The 23,717-nt window shown below is 34.5% G+C and overlaps 1 protein-coding gene across 1 annotated transcript in view; it reads right to left on the reverse strand.

Moving 5' to 3' along the window:
• LOC107455185 (uncharacterized) overlaps window positions 1-23,717 on the reverse strand; it is an 83,082-nt gene that overhangs the window by 16,204 nt on the left and 43,161 nt on the right. Inside the window, exons 2-6 of the mRNA XM_016072665.5 lie at window positions 15,104-15,296; window positions 11,345-11,427; window positions 8,190-8,288; window positions 6,579-6,683; window positions 2,582-2,647 (exon numbers count right to left, since the gene is read on the reverse strand). Of these exons, the coding sequence (XP_015928151.2) occupies window positions 2,582-2,647; window positions 6,579-6,683; window positions 8,190-8,288; window positions 11,345-11,427; window positions 15,104-15,296 (546 nt within the window). The remainder of the gene's footprint in view (window positions 1-2,581; window positions 2,648-6,578; window positions 6,684-8,189; window positions 8,289-11,344; window positions 11,428-15,103; window positions 15,297-23,717) is intronic.

Here is a 23,717-nt window from a genome sequence, read left to right on the forward strand (position 1 = left end):
TGATCCTCTGCGGAAGGGATGGCACCCCCGATTCGGTAGCCCGACGACCTACGCGCGAAGTCGAGCACTTTACGGTAGCACAGTTTAACGAGGACCAATACCGCACACCCTCGGTCCCTACGCAGACTGATCCAAGTGGTCACCCACCCGCACACTGACCGTAGCCACTGATGCTTGACTTCGGTGATCTGCTGGGAACCGTGTCTTAACGATCAGTCCACTGCGGCACCCGGGTTTGATGCATGTGATAAAAAGAAAATTATCCAAATTTCAACAGCAGTTATCATGGGGGCTACAAAGGTATGCAAATGCTAAGATGGATAGGTAGGTGCTTTATTAACGTCGCACTAGAGCTGCACAATGGGCTATTGGCGACGGCCTGAGAAATATCCTTGAGGATGATCGCAATTTTGATCCTCTGCAGAGGGGAAGCCTGTTTTGGTAGCCCGTCGACCTGCGCGCGAAGTCAAGCACCTTTCCGGTCGAACAAGTTAACGAAAACCGATAGCACGCACCCTCGGTCCTTATGCAGGCTGATCAAAGTGGTCACCCACCCGCTCACATTTCAGTTGACGTATGAATGCACAAATCATGTGGGGGATCAAGCAGATCACGTGTGAAGAAAAGTGAGTAAAACGATCAAAATTGTCACAAAAATACCGACTGGGCATGTTTTGGAAAGGAAGAATCATCAGAATGTTAAAGATTTCAAACCAAACTCTTTCAAATTCTGAATTTACCTCATACAGTGGTCTGCAAATTATGGCAGAGGTTTCAGAGTACAGGAGATGTTATTCGACGGCAAGGTAAAAAAAAAAAAAAGTGAAACGACAACGGTTAGCCAAGACCCACATTTTGCACCAGCGAACACTTTTCAGGGATTACAAGAGTACGAGTTTCGAGGCATACTGCCTATAGGAGACTCAATGATGCTTGTCTGTCAGCCGACCAGCTGCTTGCATTCCTCTCACATCAAACATCAACAATGGAGTTTGCAACAATAATTCAATGCGACGAGCTCTGAGCACAGATTCTGGTCTGATGATGATATTGAGAAGGCGTGGGAGTGGTTTCCACCCAAGAAACATCACGGAATGACATCTTTTTTCTTCAAAGGAAGTCATGATGTTAGCAAGTACAAAGTTCTTGAGGCTTTTCTGTTTTCAGGTGTCAGATCTTTGCTATATTCATATTCATGGATATCACACGTCTTGTCACCATTTGATCTTGATCGACGACTTTTTTGAAAGCGGAGATATTCACAGCACATGCAGTGGGCCGGTCATTGTTCTTATCTGAAAAGTGGACTATGCTTTGTAGACAAATTATAGTCTTCCGCTTCTACCAAACACCGTACCAGAATAGAAGTTACTTTCAAGAACCCTTCTGCTATGCAGTTCCGGCCTGCATATTTTATTTTATATTCGTTGAGTAGCCGACCCAGTTTTAAGTTTACGACTACTGATGTTCAACTCCGTAGCCTTGTAATTTTCAACTCAATCCAGAAGTCAAGGAAAACTCCTGGATCAGTACCCCTAGAGGTATGATTTGTTATGGGATCATGAAGGACTTTGTGAACCGACGGATTTAGCGTGCATCAGTCACCATTTAGGGATTGAACCCACAACCTCTTGTACATGAGCCCAGTGCCCTACCAACCAGTCTATTCGGCCCTCCGGCTCTCAGATTTCATATGTTTTCAATAATAGTGCAGATTATTTTATTATAATATCATTTTTTAGCAATTTTTGTTTTAATGGGTTCACTTTTAACAGCACATCATATTTTTAAAAAAAATAAACGTTTCCGGCTATTAATGGAGTTATCATTATGAGAATAAATTGTTCGACTATTAATAGAGTAATCGTTTTGTAATAACATCATACTTACCTAAAATAAACATTTCTGATTATTAATAGTTTCGTCCCTGAATTAAAAGATATATAATGTTATACCATGGTGTTTTATGATCCCTGCCCTTAATACACGTTTTTAGAATCCTTGTTAAACAACAAGTCAAAGGAGGGATCTCAAATTATCGTCTCGTAAGCATAACATAAGCGGAGAAGCACACCGGAAGTGTTTTTCTTCTTCCGGTATTAAGAAGCTTACATTCAGTTATTGTTTACATTCGAACAACCATCCATTACAAGAATAACTCTTTGCCATATAATTACAAGAACTCGTAGTTAATGCTATATTGAATTGCATAAATGTATGTTTATGTCATTTTGAACTGCATAGAGATGTAATTATATAGAGACTTAATTATATTAAAATTTCATGATGTTATAACTCTGATATTTTGAGTTTTTACGCGTAAGACGACGATATGGTTTATATATGTAACTATTAGAGAATAAGTACAGTTGCAATAGCTAATCGCAAGTTATGTAAAATATAGAGTTATGTTATAGAAAATATGTTTCTTTAAAATAGTTTAAACATGAATTCCCGAAAAAAAATATTTTTCACGAGATTATATGAATTTGTAGGCAACATGCAATTTTTGTTTCTTCTTTTTAATCAGTACTGGGTAAAAGTTCGTTAATGGAAGTATTAAAAATGAATTTAAACATACCAGCCTTTTATTTTTTCCAACCTCTATTTCTTTGACACGCTGTGCAACAAATACACACAGAGCCACCTGCAGAGAAAGTAAAAGTTATGTTTAGAAACAATTTAAAATATTTATAATTTATAACCGTAATTGAACAGCCGACCCAATTTTTTTGGGTTTGCGACTACTAATGTTCAACTCTGTAGCCTTGAAATTTTGAACTAATTCCAGAAGACAAGGGAACTCCTGGATCGAGTATTAGGGGGAAATTCGTTGAGATCTTTTTGGTGGAACTAACCCGCACTTGCGTTACATGGAGAGGAAACCCTCCCTCGGTTAACCTGATGGCAAGGAGACTCTAACTTATGATCCGTCTATCATTGGGGATATTTTACGTCAGCACTGAGCATCTCAAACAAAAAACAAGCATTTCAAACAAACAAACCTCTTCTCATCTTTCAAATAATTTGTATGATATAAAACCAAATGCAAACTTAAACAAAAAACATAATTATTTATTTATTTAAAATGGCTTTATCATTTATTATTGGTAAATTGGTCTTTACACATAATTAATGAGTTAGGATTATTTCTATAGACGCTAAATTTTATTCATCGACACGTACTTTTCATGACTCCAACAGAAGTGGGATTTCAGCACCAAGGAAATGACACTTACTAAAATTAAAATCGTGTGCTAAAAATCCTATACCTTCGATAGCAATTTTGAAGTCAATGGAGGTAACCTCTAAGATCGACCATTTTACTGTGGAACGGAAAGTGGTTTCACTGCGTTTTATACTTCAATTTGAATACCTTTTTTTTGGAGTGTATCGAAATTAGGTAATTACCGAAACTGTCAGAAATGATTAATAGCACATAGCTAAACAAATAATAATAATGTAGCACATAGCTAAGTTTTGAAACGAAAGAAGTTACAATTTTCCCTATCGGATTATAAGGAAAAACTAAAAAAGTTTCATTGGGATATTTTGTAACTATCGGAGTAATTAAGAGTAATCATCCTGATTGGTAGTAATTCTGAATAATCCATTTCCACCAAGTGCTTAGCGCAGCAAAGCCGATTCTGGTTCTTTTGTTATTAAAATTCGTGCAGGTGATGGACTGTGTGGAACTGCGAAGCAGTGAATTTGTGTATTCGGCTGTGGTCGGGAAAACTGCATTATTTTTGCAAAGTTTACAACAACTACAACGACTTTAATACAAATGTACTTAACTACAACTCCTTTTTTTGAAATGTAGTGACTACAAACTACTTTGGAATTGCAGTAACTACTTCACTACTTTAAGGAGATGAATTTATATTAATTATAAAGGAATAATTAAGAAATATTTCTTCATGTTTATAAGAGCCAGTTTATTATTCCAAAATTTTTTTTTTCGAATTCTTTCATTTGATCTTTTTCTGATTTTTCCGAGCAAATATTTAATTTCAGAGATGCGAAATTCTTTAACACTTGAAATTTTTTAATTGTTTAATGATCTTTCATTACCTCTAAAATATTAAGTACATCGAAATAGCGCTCCCTTCCTTTTAAATAACATCAATGCTTCCCGAGTGTACATTCGCGTGTGAGAGTGATTAATTATCTATTCATCCATAATGGCTAGTTTAAATATTAGTTATACTCAATTCTAAATACGTAATTCCTGTTAACGCTCAGCTGCAGCCATAGGGTCATTTTCATTGCATTCATTGACGGACCAGCGTAAATTTGTACTCATCAAATTCGAAAAATTAGTAGCGTTAGAAACCGTGTTTCTTTACTAAACTATTGTTGAAAGTAGTTCCCAGGATTCGTTACAAACTACTTTTTTTGCATCGCACTACTCACTACACTATTTTTTTTTAAAGTAGCTTACTACACTACAAACTACGAAAAAGAATAGCGACTACAGTAGTTTCACTACTTGTAGTGCGCTAAACTGGCTGCTGATTTGCCGTCAAAGATTCAGACATTCAGAGTAATGCCGAGCTGTCGTGGGCTCAACCAATGTCAAGCCCGTTGAGTTGATACAGATGAGGGACAATGTAGTTGTGGAACCACGGAGCGGTGTGCTAATTCCCATCCAACATAGTAGATGGCGCTGTAAGAGTAAATTTACCTAATGGCAAACTACTGTATTCTTCCCATAAAGTTATTGTATAAATAGTAAATTAGGTATAATTTTATATCACAATGTCTGATCATTTTGTACATTTTATATACATATTTTCTCTGTAACATTATATTGCTATTTGCGTAAAATTTATTGAAATTTACTATTTTAATCGTGAGGATTTTTAATTCCCTTTCAACATAGTAGATGGCGCTGTAAGCGTATATTTAATTAATTGCACCACTGAGTGCTGAAGGAGCTCAGAGCTCACAATAATTGGACTGTTGATTCATTTAAATTTATTTATTTATTCTCAGTATTTCAGACTCTCTCGTTAGTCTGTTACACACATACTCCTTCAGCAGTTAATCGTACTCGCAATTAATTAAATTTACGCTTACAGCGCCATCTACCATGGTGGAGGGTAATTAAAACGGGGAATTCACATACATGAACCAACTGGAAAACAAAACATATCCCTATTTCGATCTATAAATTTTGAAGAAAAAAAATTTTGAGTGAGTATAATACGAATTTTTTCTTTTAAAAAAAGATATAAATTTTCCTCTGAAGGAAAAAAACAACCTAGATAGTCCGATTTTCCCTATCGCCCACACACCTTGAAAACGCACTTGCCTATATCACATTTAAATTACATTCATAGTTTTCTTAAATTGCATTATAAAATAGAAATATCTGCTACTTTTTCATTGAAATTCAAACATTTCTAAATTTCCTATAAAGTTAACATGTATACCGGGTCTTAGACCGGGGGAGATTTGACTTTTAAAGTAAAATAATTTACAAGAGAAGTCTTATACAACTTTTTAGGAATGATATATTTACAAGGAATAGATGGTTGACTGTATAAAGCTAAGCACAAGTGGCAGTAGGAGCTAAAATTTGTCGAAAAATGTCTATTTCTTCCGACTGATTTCTATGCCTAAGCTTGAAAAAACGCACCATCTAATATTATTATGCTTGTAGTGTTATCAATGTAACGCGTTCTTTCAATATAGTTTCCAACGAATCAAACAACAAATAAATTCCTAAGACTTCGCAAGCTTGCTATGACTCTTCCCAAACATTACTATTTTACACAAATGAAGCCAAATAAAGGATAACACTCAAAACATAGTTAACCTTACACTTTATGCTGTAATAGTAATTGTGTTAAATTTGTTTTAGGTTCACGACCTGTTAGAATTTATAAATTACATAATACCCTCATAAATTCTAAAATTACGCGTAAATTTAAACTCAAATCGCAATAATAAAACTTCCTAGAACATTAAGGCTGTTCACACATCGCCTCGTAAGCATATAATAAACGGAGAGATACAGGAAACTTGTTATTGTTTAGATTCAGTCAACCATCCAGATCTAGATTAAATCTGGCTATTTTTAGGTTGTTGTTGTAATTCATTTACGTCGCACTGGAGCTGCACAATGGGCTATTGGCGACGGTCCCTGAGGATGATCCAAAGACACACCATCACAATTTCGATCCTCTGCAGAGGGGATAGCACCCCGCTTCGGTATCCCGACGATCTGCACGCGAAGTCGAGCACATTAAGATAGAACAGTTTAACGAGGACTAATACCGCACACCCTCGATCCCTACGCAGACTAATCCAATGGATCACCCACCAGCACACTGATCGCAGCCAGTGATGCTTGACTTCGGTGATCTGATGGGAACCGTGTTTTAAAGATCAGTCCACTGCGGGGCGACTATTTTTAGGTGGAACAGTTTAGCTCCAAGCTCCAACAGATCTTCGAATTTCAGCTACCCGGTCTTACCCCGCTTTCCCTTACAACAATATTTTTCAACTTTAAACTGTTCTTTGATGATCAAGAAAATACTGCGATCAAAATTTTTCTTAATATTACTTACATTGATGATCCATAATATGGGTCCTCCCCTAGAAAACATGAATGCGTAAAAAACATGAATGTGTGTGAAAAAAGCTGTACCAACATCATCTATTTCATCGTCTTTCTAAAAGAAACAAACAAAAGAAAAATCTTCAGAAATAATTGCTAAAAGCAATGGAAATTTATACATTTCAGAAAAGTCTTATGAATCGTAAAATTAACGCAAATTTAAACTCAAATCACAATAAAATTTCCTGGAATATTAAGCCTGTTCACACGTTGCCTCGTAAGCGGAGAGATACACGGGAAGTTCTCTAAATTTCTTCCAGTTTTAAAAAGATTATTATTGTTTACATTCATTGAATCATCCATAAACGATTTATTTTTGTTACCGTTTCAAGTTATTCAAGAAAAATACTTATTTTTTAAGGTACGGTCAAACTCCTCTTTCAATATATAAATTTGTCTAGTTTTTTTTAAAATTTTTTTTATGAACTCTAATTATTCGCTGTTGTAGTTGTTGGACTTAATGTACGTCGCACTAGAGCTGCACGATGGGCTATTGGCGACAGTCTGGGAAAAACCCCTCAGGATGATCCGAAGACATGCCATCACAATTTTGATCCTCTGCAGAGGGGATGGCACCCCCGCTTCGGTAGCCCGACAACCTGCACGCGAAGTTGAGCACTTTACGGTAGAAAAGTTTAACGAGGACCAATACCGCACACCCTCAGTCCCTACGCAGACTGATCCAAGTGGTCACCCACCCGCACACTGACCGTAGCCAGTGATGCTTGACTTCGGTGATCTGCTGGGAACCGTGTCTTAACGATCATTCCACTGCGGGACCTAATTACTCGTAAATTACAGCATTTTGGTATTTTCGAAAAATCCTTAACCTGCGAAACTTGAACTAATTGTGACATTTTGTATTTTAATACTACATATTTCTGTTTACGACTGAAAGATACTAGTACTGGCATTACTTGCTGTTGATATTTTGTTCAAATGAGATTCTGTTCGAACTATTAATGATATTTTGCCTGTAAGAGATTTTCTCTGAACGATGTTTTGTTCCCATGAAATGCTGTCTAAACGATGATTCATCGTGTAAGACTCTGTCTGAAAGATATTTTTCCCATATGATATTACGTATCGACGACATGGTCTATTTGAGATTCTATTTGTCCGTATGAGATTCTGAACGATATTTTAAACATACGAGATTCTGTTGAACTGATATTTTGCATGTTGCGTGATTTCTTTAAAGCTATATAGATTCTATGTTAAGGGAAAACTTCGCAGCGTTAAGGGTAAACCTTATTTTGTTCAGAGTAATTTTTTCAATGTTGTCTGCGTTGCTTGGCAACTTAAATTTTTAATTTTCTTTTTTTATAATTCTTTGATATTACCCTTTGATACCTGATTTCCCGTATAGTTAAGCAAAGGACTTTTCCAAGAAGAAAGTTCCCCAAAACAATTTGGAATGTTCTTTCGTAAGAGTGTTACTATGTTTGCAGGTGATTTATCCTTTAATACAATTTTCGCAATAACAAAATATAGTTTTAAAAAAATCGAACGCAAATGAAAAACGTTAGAAATTCATTATGGAATGAATATCGATACTCACAACAGCTTTGAATATGTAAAATATTGTAGCAGCAATATCAGTAACTGTTACTATAATTGTTACTCCAATCCAAGGTTTCAGCATGTCTCGGCATTTTTCCTAAAAAAAGTAAGAAATACATTCAAACTAAACAACTTAATCAGAAATATTATTTTCTATGCATCTGTAATGTATAGTTTGTCTACGGCAAGAACTCCCCCCCGCCACGAAGACTGAGGTCGCCTGCTGCTATGGAAACAAAAATAGTGCGCTTCACGGCGGGTAGCGTCCCCTGAATATCTACTTTTCTTATTAAGAAAAGAAGAACCATGAATTAATAAATCCATATTAATTAATACTTCGCATCACGCATAAAACTGAAAACCATTTACCGTTACAATTAAATCATTCTATATAATACTAATTTCCTCATACTCATTTCTTACTCTTTCCAGTCGGGCGTTTATTTGCACTTAGTTTGGCCAAGTACCTAACCACGTTTTTTAGGGATCTGTCTCTTAACTGCCATGGTAGAATCACGCAATTTTGACCTATGGTCAAACGCGTTTTTGCCAGTGACAACAGAAAGATCTCAAGAGTCGATAGGGTCTCTCTCTCTCTCTCTCTCTCTCTCTCTCTCTCTCTCTCTATATATATATATATATATATATATATATATATATATATATATATATATATATATATATATATATATATATATATATATATATCAGGGCCGTCCTAATAGCAAGCAGGGCCTCTGGGCACAGAAATGTTTTGGGCCCATATTACATTTCATACTGTTTAAAATAGAACTAAAAAACTTCACATGCATAAAATTAAGCATTTTTAAGATATGCAATAATTTTAACAAAGTTAAACACATTTTTATAGCCCCAAAAACTCAATGCACATAAAATAAAGCATCTTTAAATTAGGCATAATTTTTCTTTGTAACCGTCGCTGAACAACCGTCCCAATTTTTGGGTTTACGACTACCAATGTTCAACTCCGTAGCCTTGTAATTTTGAACCAATCCAGAAGACAAGGAAACTCCTGGATCAGTACCCCCAGAGGTATGACTTGTTATGGGAACATGGAGGACTTTGTGACTCGACAGACTTAACGTGCATCAGTCACGATTTCTACACGGGGAGTTTTCGGTCGGCAGAGATAGAACCCACGAACTCTTATACATGGGCCCAGTGCCCTACCAACCAGGCTATCCCGGCCAAGGGCTAAAAATTTTTTTTCATTTTTTATTATAACCGTCATTGAACAACAGACCCAATTATTGGGTTTACGACTTCTAATGTTCAACTCTGTAGCCTTTTACTTTTGAACTCAATATAGAAAACAAAGGAGGTCTTGTATCAAGTATCGGGAGAAATTTTGCATTCGTGGAGTACTTTTTCAGTGGAACTAACCCGCATTTACATTACATGGATATGAAGACCACGAGAGCCTCCCACGGTTAGTCTGACGGCAAAGGGACTCTAACCCATGATCCGTCTACCACTGAGGATATTTCACGTCAGCACTGTGGTCTGTGCAAGGCCGGATGCAGATTCGTATCGACCAACCAACATTGAATTCGAACCCGGTTCACCTCATTGGAAGGCGAACGCTCTATCCCCTGAGCCATCGCGGCTAGGGTATAGCAATTAAAAAAATTCAAAAGGTATGAATTGTTTCGTCAAACTATTAAAAAGTCAGTTATTATAATATTAATATTTAACCATCTTTCAATGCACATCAGACATAACAAGTTTAAAAGTTGCCGTCGTATGATTCGAAACACTTTCAATTATTACTTTAATTAACTATAAATACTAAACAGAGTTGGTTGTCAAGCATATTTAGTTGTTGTTATATTTCATTTACGTCACACTGGAGCTGCACAACGGGCTATTAGCGACGGTCTGAGCCGAAGACATGCCATCACAATTTTGATCCTCTGATGAGGGGATGGCATCCCCACTTCGGTAGCCCAATGACCTGCACGCGAAGTCGAGCATTTTACGGTAGAACAGTTTAACGAGGACCCATACCGCACATCTTCGGTCCCTACGCAGACTGATCCAAGTGGTTACCCATCCTTACACTGACCGTAGCCAGTGATGCTTGACTTCGGTGATCTCAAGCATATTCAGAGACATTATTACTTAAGGAGTTGAGCACCTAAAAACTTCATTTTAATGACGAAAAATAGATTTCGGCTGACTTTTTTATTTTTCCTACTGATAAACTATTCAAACTATTGGTGTTTGCATGGTAATCAATCACTATTCTTAGAAAAAAATGCGCACTTTTTACACTATTATATATCCCAGAAAGCATGCAACCATACGGTTACCTTCTGTCAGAATTTTCTTCTTATTGTCGAACGAAAGTGTATGTACTAAAAACCTTTTTCTAATAAGACAAAAATATTGCAGTTTATAACCCTTTCATCCTAAAAGGATTACAAATTATTTTTTAAGACTTTTTTTTTTAAATAAGTGTTGTCACTTAAGTAAAATGGTCACACTAACTATAGGATCAAACTGCCTTGCTCATTAAAATTTCATGACAAGGTGGAGTTTAGCTGAGCATGCAAGACTTTGTGAAAAGAAACCTTATAATTACCTAGGTTTAAGAGTATTTTCACCTTCAGACTAGCTTTGTTAAAGGATTTTTTTCACGTTTGAAAACTCTAAGTCAACCTCGATTTAAAGTTTTTGTATAGAAGGTTGTTTTCCAAGGTTTTGGATGAGGGTAATGTGCGTAGAATAGAGCAAATTGTCACAGATCTCGTTTTAGGGTTAGAAGATTTACACGTAAGCCGTATAACCAACCTTTTTAGGTTTACATTAAAAGGTTTTTGCTGAGTGAAAATAAACCATATTTGGGATTTATTTTGAAAATTTTATAATGCAAAGTTGTTTATTCTTAGTTTTTTTAAATACAATTTATAAAAAGAAAGATTCTCAAGGGCCCCCTGAGTGCCTGGGGCCCCTGGGCACTGCCCGGGTGTGCCCATGCGTAAAGACGGTACAGCTATATATATATATATATATATATATATATATATATATATATATATATATATATATATATATATATATATATATATATATATATATAAGATGACGGTTATGAAATAAAATAAAAAAGAAGATAGGTATAATACATACAGCATTGCCTACAGCTAGAGCTAATGTTGTAATGAGCCAAATAGCATTGAGAACTAAAGCTGCGATGACTATTTCAAACATATCTGAAAAAGATAAAATAATTTCTCATTATTTAAGCAAATTAGTCTTATTAGATTTTTATCTTTAGATAAGAATCAGGAAGGTAAAATTAAATTGGCCTTTAAAATTAAAAATTAAATTATAATATATATTTTTCATTTTATTTTATTATATAAATTTGTTTTTTTTTATTATAATTTTATTTTGAAGATAAAAATACGTAAAATACATGTTTCTTATTATTTCGATAAAATTATAAGAAATATAATAAAAAATTAATAAATTGAAGGGTTGGAGCAATATAGTGATACTTTTCGAAGGAGACATTTTTTTACTTTAAGCTGTTTGATAGAATTGTTTTTAGATAGGTATTTTACTAGCACGATACAGGTCTTAGAGACGCTAGGAGAGGAGGGAAGGTGCATCCAAATTCGTACGCATGCATTTATAAAAGTACATTTTGAGATTTATAACATTGTTACTATAATCATAAGGTGATAAGTGCGTTGGGGGAACAATATGTAATAAAGGAGGAAAAAAGTGTGACATCATTTATTGATTATTGTCCAGCGATAAGTTCCACTTTTTCTTTTTTTTTTACTTATAACTGCATTACTTTCAGAGGACATTATTCTCATTCTCATTGCCACTAGATGGCAGCACAGGACACAAAACCATCTTGTTGGAGACCACCAAAAACCGTTCAATTGAATAATTAATGATTGAAATGGGCTGCAGGTGGCGTAAAGTAGATTTCTCCATCTATGGCAACACTTCGCATGCTTTCACCATTAGCGTGTGGAGAGTCATAGAAGGAAGTACGTTACTTTCTGTCTTGATTTTCATCTAGATTAAAATCTTTTAAGTTGGGAAGTTATATGGAACTGAAAACTTCATTAAACTTAGTTCTGGTAATTTTCATGGAAATTTTAAAAAATATTTATATTAATTAAAAACGAAAAATACTAAGAAAAGGAAAAATATCGTAGTACATTCTTAAACAAAAGAAAAGAGGAGGGGAAGCATGGGACCAGTCTCCCCCCCCCAGATGGCGTATTCCAGCGTAGCAATCGCCAATATGAACTATGCCTATGTGAAATATTTATCTAAGTTTCGGTCCCGCTAGGGGCCCTAACTCATTCATCCCAGTGGGGTTAAATGGTGTTTAGCCTAAGCTCAATTCAGGTGGGGGTTTATGAATGAAATTCACAGTGAGTTAAATATAAAGAGAAGATATATACAAAAGATATTACAGAAATCGAAGTAGAATCTCAGCTCCTGCCTGCCTTGCCTCCCCCCTTGCGGGCTTCATTGGTGCACAGACAAGAGCCTTGATTTGTCGAAGAGAAATAATTACAATTAGGCGGTGAATCGTTTAAAAAGAACGCCGTCTGAGTGAAAAAATACCGTTGCCGGGCTGTAGTTAATGTTATCTCTGAGAAGTTCAAAGTCAAAAATTTGGTTGTAGTTGCACATTGTGCAGCTTGTCGCGTCTTTGAAAAATGCGGCACATAGTAGAACTATGTGTTCTTGCATAGAGTTAGTTAATTTTTAGGTCATTTCTAATATCGCTCTCTCTAAGTCTGCGGGGAGCTCCCGTGAATCTTCTGATCATTTTATTTTGGATGGTTTCCAATTTTCGCTTTTGTGTAGGCTTTAAAGCGCTCCAAGCTGGGGCTGCATAACTGATTATTGGTCTTATACATTGCAGGTATAAGGTCCTTTTTGTTTTGAGGGCTAATTTTGAGTAATGACTCAGAATTGGTTTGAGGGATTGGAATGCACCTTCAGCCTTAGCAGTTATTCTCGAGATATGAGAGTTCCATTTCATGTTATGGGTGAGGGTCACTCCTAAGTAGGTTGCTTTTTTAACCACTGGAATTAGTTCATTGAATAATAGGAGGTCACTATTCTTAATTTTCTTCTTATTGTCCTTTCTCATAATAAATCAAAAGGATTTGCTAGCATTAATGGAGATTTTCCAGTCTGCACACCATTCCTCGATGTTTGGGATGATTTGCTTTAGATTCTTAATAGCGTAGTTGGGGTTCAGTGATTTGCTGAGTATCGCTGTGTCATCAGCGTAATATGCAGTACAAATATTATCTCTCTCGTTAAAATTTGGGAAGTCGGCAGAGTAGATCAGATAGAGGGTTGGGCCCAGAATCGAGCCCTGAGGTACACCAGCATGAATTGATCTGACTGTGGATGTGCAGTCGTTAACTTTAATGTGAAAAGTCCTGTTATTTAAGTAGCTGTTTATAAGTAGAATCAGGTCATTTGGGATTTTGTAGCTAATCAATTTGTAGATGAGGCCCTAATGCCAGACGCGGTCAAAACGTTTGACCACGTCCAACATCAGAAGGGCAGTAGTCTCATTTTTGTAGAAACTCCTCGAAATTTCCTCAACAATACGTACCAGCTGTTTCATGGTTGAAAGACAATCCCGAAAGCCAAACTGTTCATTCGGTAGGAAAGTAAGGAAGGGTTTTAATCTGTTAAGGATGGTTCTTTCATAAATTTTTAAGAAGGCCTTTGACAGACTTATGGGCCTGTAGCTGTTAGGTTTTAGGAGATTCTTGCCCTGTTTGGGGAACAGCACAATCTGGGCATGTCTTCATTGCTGAGGGAGGTAGCATTTATTCAGGCATGAGTTTAGGATGTTTTTAAGTTGCTCTATGACATTTGGGGGAAGGTATTTAATCATAACATTATTGATATTATCCATCCCCGGAGCTTTATTATTATGAAATTTGTCAATGAAACCATAGAGATCATCTACGGTGATAGGATCATTATCATTGTTTGGGGTATGCGAGTTGATATACTCATTATAGGTACTGAGAACATTCAAATCATTATTGATATTACTAGGTTCACTATTAATGGAAAAATGAGTTTCCATGGCGTCTGCGAAAATTTCGCTCTTATCGATGTCTGAGTATGTTTTACCAATGGAACCTAGGAGTGGCATATTTGTAGTCTTAGTACTAGAATCATATTCCAGGCTGTTTTATCTTGTGTAGTAAGACTCTCTACCTTATCGTCCCAAGTCTCCTTTTTAAAATCAGTAATTTCTTTTGAAGTAATGCCAATATGAAATGTGATCCCAAATTTTCAATAGTTGGTGTTTTCTACACTAGGGAATGCTGCAAGCTCTTGACTGCCTATACTTCCGGGTAAATATTTTTGGTGTGTTTTGAAGCCATTTGGCTCACAACGTGATCATTGTGTTTTGAGACTATCTTGAATGGTATTTCTTGTATACGTGTATTTCATTACCTGCTTTATTATTTGTGTTCGTTATAAGAATCGTCATTTGAGGACCTGTCATTTCAAGACGTAAGAATTGTTCTTTGAAAAAAGAATCTTTTTAAAACACTTCTTACTTAGAGCTCGAACAATATGCCTCTCAGAATAAGCAGTAGAAAGCAGCTGTATACTTTCTAACCGGAAATAGAGCAGGTCAAGAGCTCGAGACTGTTTTTGTTTACATTTATATTGAAAACACGATCCATTGTCTATCGATAAATCCAACTTTTCTTAAACTTCTACCTGTATTATTTTGAAAGTTTCTGGAATTGCCGCGTGATAACAGCACAGTACAAAAACCCATCTAATTGAAAACATGTTTTACCAAAAACCATTCTGTTTAACAATATGAAATGTTATCCCAAATTTTCAATGAAATTGACTTACGTTCCTCAACTGCTTTTTTGGATTTGATGTTATCACTGAGCGTAGTCCACAGATCTGTGACATTGTCTTCGGAATGGTAAAAAGATTCCTCCGTAGAATTGTCGTTTTCCACGACACTCGTTTCGTTCGAAGGGTCGTAGGACATTAACACAATGACTAGAATGTTCCATGAAAGTCCAAATATACTCTCCACCTAAAAGAGTACAAATGAATGTAATTAAAACCAATTGTGTAGAGTAATTTGCAAATACATCGGTGGTTGCAACTCAAAAAGAAGAAGCCGGCACTCAATACCAGCTGGTTGCGTTAGTATGACAAAAATAGCATGCTGTAGCTGGTTAAGGTCGAGATAAGTTTCTTTACATACGTTAGAATGTGAATTAACGTGAAGAAATACAAGGAAAATTAGAGTTAAAAATATAAAGAGGAGAAGAAAAATTACAACTAAATAAAATGTTTTCAATCTTCTTTTAAAAAATTTTAAAAGAATTATAAAGTTGGGAAACAAAATAAGGGAACGATTTAATCTAGTTGTCAGCTTACACAATTATATCAGCAAAAAAGTGCTTTTTAATATTGTATTAATAAAGCCAAAGCAAAATGTACATTTCGCTTTGGCTATATTAATTTAGTATAAGAAAGCACTTTTGTGGATGTAATCGTGAAAGCTGAAAACGAGTTGATATTTTTTCCGTATTTTGTTTTCAAACTTTTCATATTTATTAAATTTTTTAAAATTTTCTTTCAATTTTTTTAAAAAAACATTTTATTTAGAAATAATTTTCTCTTTTCTTATCTCTCTGAGTTAATCTCTCTATTTTTCTTTTTTTTATTGCTTTATGTATATATATATATATATATATATATATATATATATATATATATATATATATATATATATATATATATATATATATATATATATATATATATATATATATATATATATATATATATATATATATATATATATATATATATATATGTGTGTGTGTGTGTGCTAAGGCACTGGAAGAAAAAATTTTATTTTATTTTATAACCGTCGTTGAACAGCCGCCCCAATTTCATGGGTTTACGACTATTTACGTTCAACTCCGTAGCCTTGAAATTTTGAACCAATCCAGAAGACAAGGAAACTCCTGGATCAGTACCCCCAGAGGTATTGATTTGTTGTGGGAACATGGAGGACTTTGAGACTCGACAGATTTAACGTGCATCAGTCACCATTTACTACACGGGGAGTCATCGGCCGGCGAGGATCGAACCCACGACCTCTTGGATATGGGCCCAGCGCCCTACCAACCAGGCTATCCCGGCCCGGAAGAAAAAATTTTCGAAAATGAAAAACTTGAAACATTAGCTTCCATACAATAAGGAGAAATATATGTTCTTTTGTTAATCAATAATTAAAAAAGACTCGAAAAAAATAACTCTTAAACAGCTTCAACATGCAATTTTTTTTGCTTCTAGTTCGCATTAGTTTGTGTTTCAGACAGACACACTACCCTAGTAAACAATTAAATTCTTTTTAAAGCAAATCCATGCTGAAAACAAATATTATATTGTCTTAGCCAAATTTTTCAGTTTATTATTATTGTTTCTAGCAGAATACTCGTTTCTTTTTTTTTTAATAATAACACTAATTAATAAATCGGAAATGATCATCATTGGATGAAATTTAAAAGAGATCTGCTGATATAATCATTTGGCATAATTCTATTACTCGAAGCCAACTCTCCTGGTTATCAAAAATTTCCAAAATCAACAGTTTTCTTCGGTACTTATCCCATTCCATAGAGTGTGAAAAACGAATTTCCCTAGTACTCGTAGTCGATACATAGTGTTGATACAATCGTATTGATATATTTTGGCTATACGAATACAATATTAGGAAGCACTCTTTTTTGCGGATATAATCGAGTGAGTTGAAGACGCCATTATATCTTTTGATTATTTTGTGCTCGGCTTTTTTAATTTTTTTTAAAAATTATTATTTTTTAAAATCATTATTTCAAAAAAAAATATTATTTTTCTTCTTATCTTTTCAATAAATCTTTATTATATATTTTTTCCATGTTTTCTCTGCGTTTAAAATTTTAGACATACTATCCCTACTATATATATATTTTAAACCTCTAGAGAATTATTCGTTTTGAATAATTGCATTAATTTGAGTATTAAAAATAGATCCCCGGATCTCAATAATAAACAAAATAATTGGTTCAGATCAGAGGTTTTCTACAGTAAATAAGATTGCTGGTAATTATTTTATAAGGCAATTATCCACCCATTGTTTGACAGTTAATTAAAATAAAAGATGAAAACTTATTTAGTTAAGGAGAATGTTTCTTAATGAGGGATTGTCTAGCTATGAAATTTTGCATTCATTAATATGAAAACTATAAATATGACTGAGCAGTATTTTGTCTATAAATTTTTTTAAAAAATATAGTGAAATAATATTTTATATAAACTGTAAGAATATTTAGAAAAGCCATATTTAAACAATATTTTGAAAAGTTTTTAATAGTATTAAACGTAAGAAATTATGGTTTTATACACTGTATGTGTCTACTGGGTATATATATATACAATATATATATTATGTATGAAACACAATAAAAAGACAAAAAAGAAACAAAAATGAACAGTAAAATAGATAGATATACGAAAAAAATTAAGAAAATCGTAACAAAAAAAGTTTAAAAAAAAATCTGTTTCGGAAATGTCTACTAAAATAAAGTAGTAATTTTTTTAATTACTTTTTAAAGAATTAGAAAATGACAACACTTTGAGCGTTAAGTTATTCAATAGCAGCATTTTTTCAGTAGTTTATAAAATGCTTTGACATTTTTTTTTTATCTTGAGTGGGCAGCGAAAAAAGAATGACCAAAAACATTTCTTTTCTATACAATGGGCAGAGAGATGGCGATTTCCAGTTAAAGGAGAAAAAAAATGGCCAAAGTATAAATAATATTTCCTTCCGATTCCTATCACGAATGTAGAATCCCATCAACGCTTCTGATAAAGATCTCACCTTTTGTTTCAAAACACAAAAAGATGATTGTGTCATTCATAGAATGAATATTTCATTATCAGAGAATATATGACGCAGAATAAAAACTAACTTGTTGAAAGACATTAAATTATAGTAATGCCATATTATTAAGTAAAGAAATATCAGGGATATAAAGTCTTAAAATATATCTGGCTAACAAAAGCATGAATAAAAAAAACATGTAACGAGATGGATTAAAAATAAAAGAACGAGCCATTTTTATGGAACATGAGAGAGTTGTCGATTTTTGGTGAGAATAGTTTTTGTTTTGAATTTAAGGTTCATACTAAACCGTTACGGGTAATTTTCATTTATTTTGCAAGGTTATTATTAACCTGTTACGGGTATTTTAATTTAATTTTGCACGTTGTCAAATAAATGCGTTTTTATAAAAAAGAACTGTTTCTTTAATGTAGCTTGATTTGTGACAGGGGGGAATACAGATAAAAAAGTTTTATTTTTTTAAATAATATACAGTCCCTGGCCAAATTATTAGACGCACTATAACATTCTCTTGTTTTTCCGTGACTGAAACCGGTTTGCACTTGTTTACGTTCGTGTATTGGTTAAAATCGACAATATATAATATAAATTTGACGATAAGATAAATTAGACGATATATTATATCAATATAGAATATTTATTATATCAGTTACTATATTAGTAAATTATAATAATTAGACCAAATTATAAGACGAGCTGTAGTTTTTTAATAATCACCTACATGTTTTCCACGAGTTTGTATACAATACTTTTATATATAAACGTACATATAATGGGTTCGTATTCCGGAGATTTTTTATATACTTCCTATTTGTATTTATTTTTAACGTATCGCATTACAATGTTAACTAATTGATACACGAAGGTAAACAAGTGCAAACCGGTTTCAGCCGCGTCAAAAACAATAAAGCTGTATAGTATCACCTGATAATTAAGATTTTACATAGAATCCTAGAGTGCGTCGAATAATTTGGAAAGGGACTGTACAATTTTTAGAGTCTGAGAATAATTTTTTATTTATTTAAATCTAAAAATATTCAATATTTTACAATCATTAGTTACGAAAATAAAATTAAATAGGAATGTGCCTTGTTACTATCAAAAGATTCGGAAAAGTATAACGCAGAATGAATGCTAACTAGTTGATCAAAGAGTGATGAATAACTGTTACTGACTGACAACAGTGTGTGTAGATAAATAACATGTCATCATTCATCAAAATGGGTGATTTCACGAGAAAACATCCTCCATTTCAGTCAGTGTCATTTTCTTGGTGCGGAAATGACACTTCTGTTGGCGGCATGAAAAGAATATAATTTATAAATAAAATTTAGCTGCCATAAAAATGATCCCAACTGATATAATTATGTGTAAAAATAAATTTACCTTGTTATGAATGATAAAGCTATTTTAAATAATTAAACAATTATGTTCTTTGTTTAAGTTAACATTTACTTTTATATCAAAAAAATTAATTAGCTTTCGAAGTTTGTTTAGGATGCTTTTTTCTTCTTTCTAATTTAACAACTCTAAAAGTAAATCATTGATAGCATCGTCTTTAGTACACTCTGACTGCAACATGCGGTTGTGTCGTCGAAAAGAACTTTCTGAATAAGAGCCCTACACAAATATTTTGAATACATTTTAGACATATTTGTTTTGTTAATTTTTTTGTTTTGATATTTTTTCGTATTTCCTTATTTGACCTGTTCCGCATTTGTTGCAGATGTTTCATCGTTCGCCGGGAAAGGTTTTAATGGTCTCCCCATAAGGTTATAGTGTGTCTACCACTACAATTCCAATTCAGTAGTATATAAGACATGTTAACTAGATTCTATGTCGGGGTACCTTTTCATAGATGATGGTTGACATGGTCGATAAATACACTCCCACATTGGTGACCTCCGGACGTGATGTGAACATGCCTACCTTGACTGAAACTCCCACTTTGATATGAACACTGCCATCTTGAGAATAACGCTCACTTCGATCTGAGCACGCCTACTTCGATGGATGGTCCACATTGAACAGTTGACTTGCTACTTGTAACTGCGACAATATCCACCTCCTCGCTGTGTTGCTACTCGGTTTCGATCACACACAACGTATAACGTATACACTCGACTGCTAAAGGCAACACAGGAGCGACCACGACATTGAACTTAATCTAGCTCACACGATCATCACTGAAAAGTACGGTGATTTTAATACTGCTCTCCCGGCTTCTCACAAAACAGCAATGAATCAACTAGTGGTATCCATTATTCGAATTCTATTACAGATATAATTCTGGTGGGGGAGTACCACTACAATTCCAATAGACTAGTATATAAGGGGCCGTTCAAAAAGTACGTACACAAAAATGGAGAAATTTTAAACCCCTCCCCCCCCCTTCGTACATTACAGTACATAAGGCCTTACTCCCCCCCCCTTAGAGTACGTACATTTTATTAGTCTACCCCCCTTTTTCATAAAAATTAAAATAATTATGTTTTAAATAAAATTAAATATTTACCTAAGGAGAGTGTAGGATGAAGTCAAATTTAAATTTGGTGTATGTTTATAAAGTACGTACTTTGTATAATACCTCCCCCCCTCCCCATCGTACAAAACCGTACATAATAGCAAATCCCCTCCCCCCCCCCTTCGGGATGTACGTACTTTTTGAACGGCCCCTAAGACATGTTATCTCGATTCTATGGTGTGGTACCTTTTCATAGAGGAAGGTTGACATTGTCGATACCTACTCTCCCCATAAGGTTTTCTTCAACGCAAAGTCTATGCAAAAAAAATCCGTGCCTCCCAAAATTTATCGTAAATAGAGGTGGTCTTCCCCGGAAGCTTCACTCTACTGCCGTATTATTATTTTATGTATCGGTATGTACTTTTTTACTATGTATCGGAACTTAAAGATTTAGATATTATTTACTATCTCACTGTGAATAATTCTTAAGGTTTGCCAAGTTTTGTATTTTATCCCTTATTTGGCTACATTTGAATAAAATATCTTTAAAAATATCTTTTTAAGTTAGCCTAATTAGAAAATATTCTAATGATTATAATATTAATATGATAATGCTGAAGTTTAAAGGCTGAAAGAAAGAACTCAGTACATGTGAAATACTGCAAAAGATATGATGCAATAATATGATGGCGCGTTTTTTCAATCTGCGGCGTAAAAATATATCGGAAGCAGTAACCCGGAAGTCTTGAAAGAGCAATTTTACCACTAGCGCCACCACCCTTAGCTTTACACGATCACCCATCCATAGGCTCGCAGAATAAACTGTAGTAAGCAGTTGTTTATTTTCTACCCGGAAGTAGTGTAGATCAAGAGCTCAAGATTATTGTTGTTTATATTTACATTGAAAAAACCAACCATAAAAATTTTAGATCTACGTACACCAAGGATATTTTTAAACACTACTTGCGTAAAGTAGCCATTTTTGTGATTTAGTAACACTAAAATTTTCATATGAGAACTATTTTTACGATACCAGTAAGAATCATCATTTTGGAAAGCATTTATACACTAATTTTAAAAATAAAATGAGTCGAGTGGCATAGAGAGAAGACGAATTTAAACTAGGCTAAACAGAATGGATGGTGTTTTCAGTAGAAATGTAAACAATAACAATCTCGAGCTGCATGCCTGCTCTAGTTCCGGTTAGAAAGCGTGCAGATGCTTACTACATGGGTCCCGCAGTGGACTGTTCGTTAAGACACGGTTCCCACCAGATCATTGAAGTCAAGCATCACTGGCTGCGGTCAGTGTGCGGGTGGGTGACCACTTGGATTAGTCTGCGTAGGGACCGAGGGTGTGCGGTATTGGCCCTCGTTAAACTGTGCTACCGTAAAGTGCTCGACTTCGCGTGCAGGTCGTCGGGTTACCGAAGCGGGGGTGCCATCCCCTCCGCAGAGGATCAAAATTGTGATGGCATGTCTTCGGATCATCCTCCGGGATGGTTCCCAGACCGTCGCCAATAGCCCATTGTGCAGCTCTAGTGCGACGTAAATTAACAACAACAACAACAGCTTACTACATGTCATTCTGCGAGGCGATATTTTCAAACGGTTAATTTTGTTTTCAATAAGAGAAATAAATTAAATAATTTCTGAGCTCAAATCTGCCGTATTTCATAAGATATTAATGTTATTATGTAATTCTGGTGAGTTTGAAGTGAAAATTTGTTTTAGTTATTAAGAGATATATTGTTAAAAAAAGGTGACATGGTTGCAAGATTTTGAATAACACGCTTTTTTTGGCAATTTTGATATGGCCTGTTTAAGTTTATTACTGTTTGTTCTTGTTGCAAGCTGTGCACCATCTACGTTAGTGTTAACACTTTTAGTATTGTAAACACTAGTATTGTTAGCATTGTAAACACAAGTAATAAGTAATCAAATACATTGTTTGTAAGAACACAATGATGCCAAATGGCTTTAAAATACAGCGGAAACAGTAACTTGGAAATTTAGACGGTACCGAGCTTGCAGCGTGTAGAAAACACCATCCATAGAAGTGAATAAAAATTATATATATTATAAAATCTTATAGTACAACTCACTGATATTTAAAAATTAAAATATAATTATCCTCATTATACAACTAAAAATATACATAATCATTTTGAAGGGGAACTTTTGTTTCTTTTGATGTAAGCGTAAAAAACAACAACTAACTAGCGCCTTTTTGGGTTGCAAGCAATCTACTGGCGATAGCTAAAGTGCGCCAACATTCGTGGGAAGTGAAAATAATTCTCGTATGGTATGAATCTGCGAGAATATGGATTAAGCTTACTTCATTTTAAGTGTTTAAATTACATCCTTTAAATTAAGCTCGATTTGGTTCTACACTGTGCCACCACATTGGGTTAACCAACATCGGAGAGATATTAGAATGCAAGAGTTATATACATCACTTAGGTGTAAAGTAGTTTTTGGTATGGATGATGTTTTCAATATGAACGTAAACAACAACAACCTCGAGCTCTAGACCTGCTCTACTTCCGGTTAGAAAGTATACAGCTGCTTATTACACTTTATTCTACGAGGCGATTTTTCAAACAGATAATTTTGTTTTATATGAGTTATGAGTATCTAAATATATGAGTTATGTAATTTCTGAGCTCAAATCTACCGTATTTCATAAGATATTAATGATATTAAATGATTCTGGTGAGTTTGAAGTGAAAATGTGTTTTAGCTATTTTTTGAGATGTATTTTTAAAAAAGGTGAAATGATTGGTGGAACTCGCTTTTTTATAAGTTCTGATTTGGCCTCTTTTTACTTGTTTATCACTGTTTGTTCTTGGTGCAAGCAGTGCACCATCATGTCTTGAAATGATAGGTCTTCAAATGACGATTCTTCTTTTAAACGCAAATTATAAATCAGATGACAAAAACACGTATACAAGAAATACTACTCAAGATAGTCTCAAAACGTAATGATCACATTGTGAGTCAAATGGCTTCAAAGCAGACCAAAAACAGTAACCCGGAAGTATAGCAGTCAAGAGCTTGCAGCGCTCCCTAGTGTAGAAGACACCATTC

This window comes from Parasteatoda tepidariorum, chromosome 7 (assembly GCF_982258835.1).
Source record: "Parasteatoda tepidariorum strain Cologne lab strain chromosome 7, Ptep-v5.0, whole genome shotgun sequence".
Classification (NCBI taxonomy): Eukaryota; Metazoa; Arthropoda; class Arachnida; order Araneae; family Theridiidae; genus Parasteatoda; species Parasteatoda tepidariorum.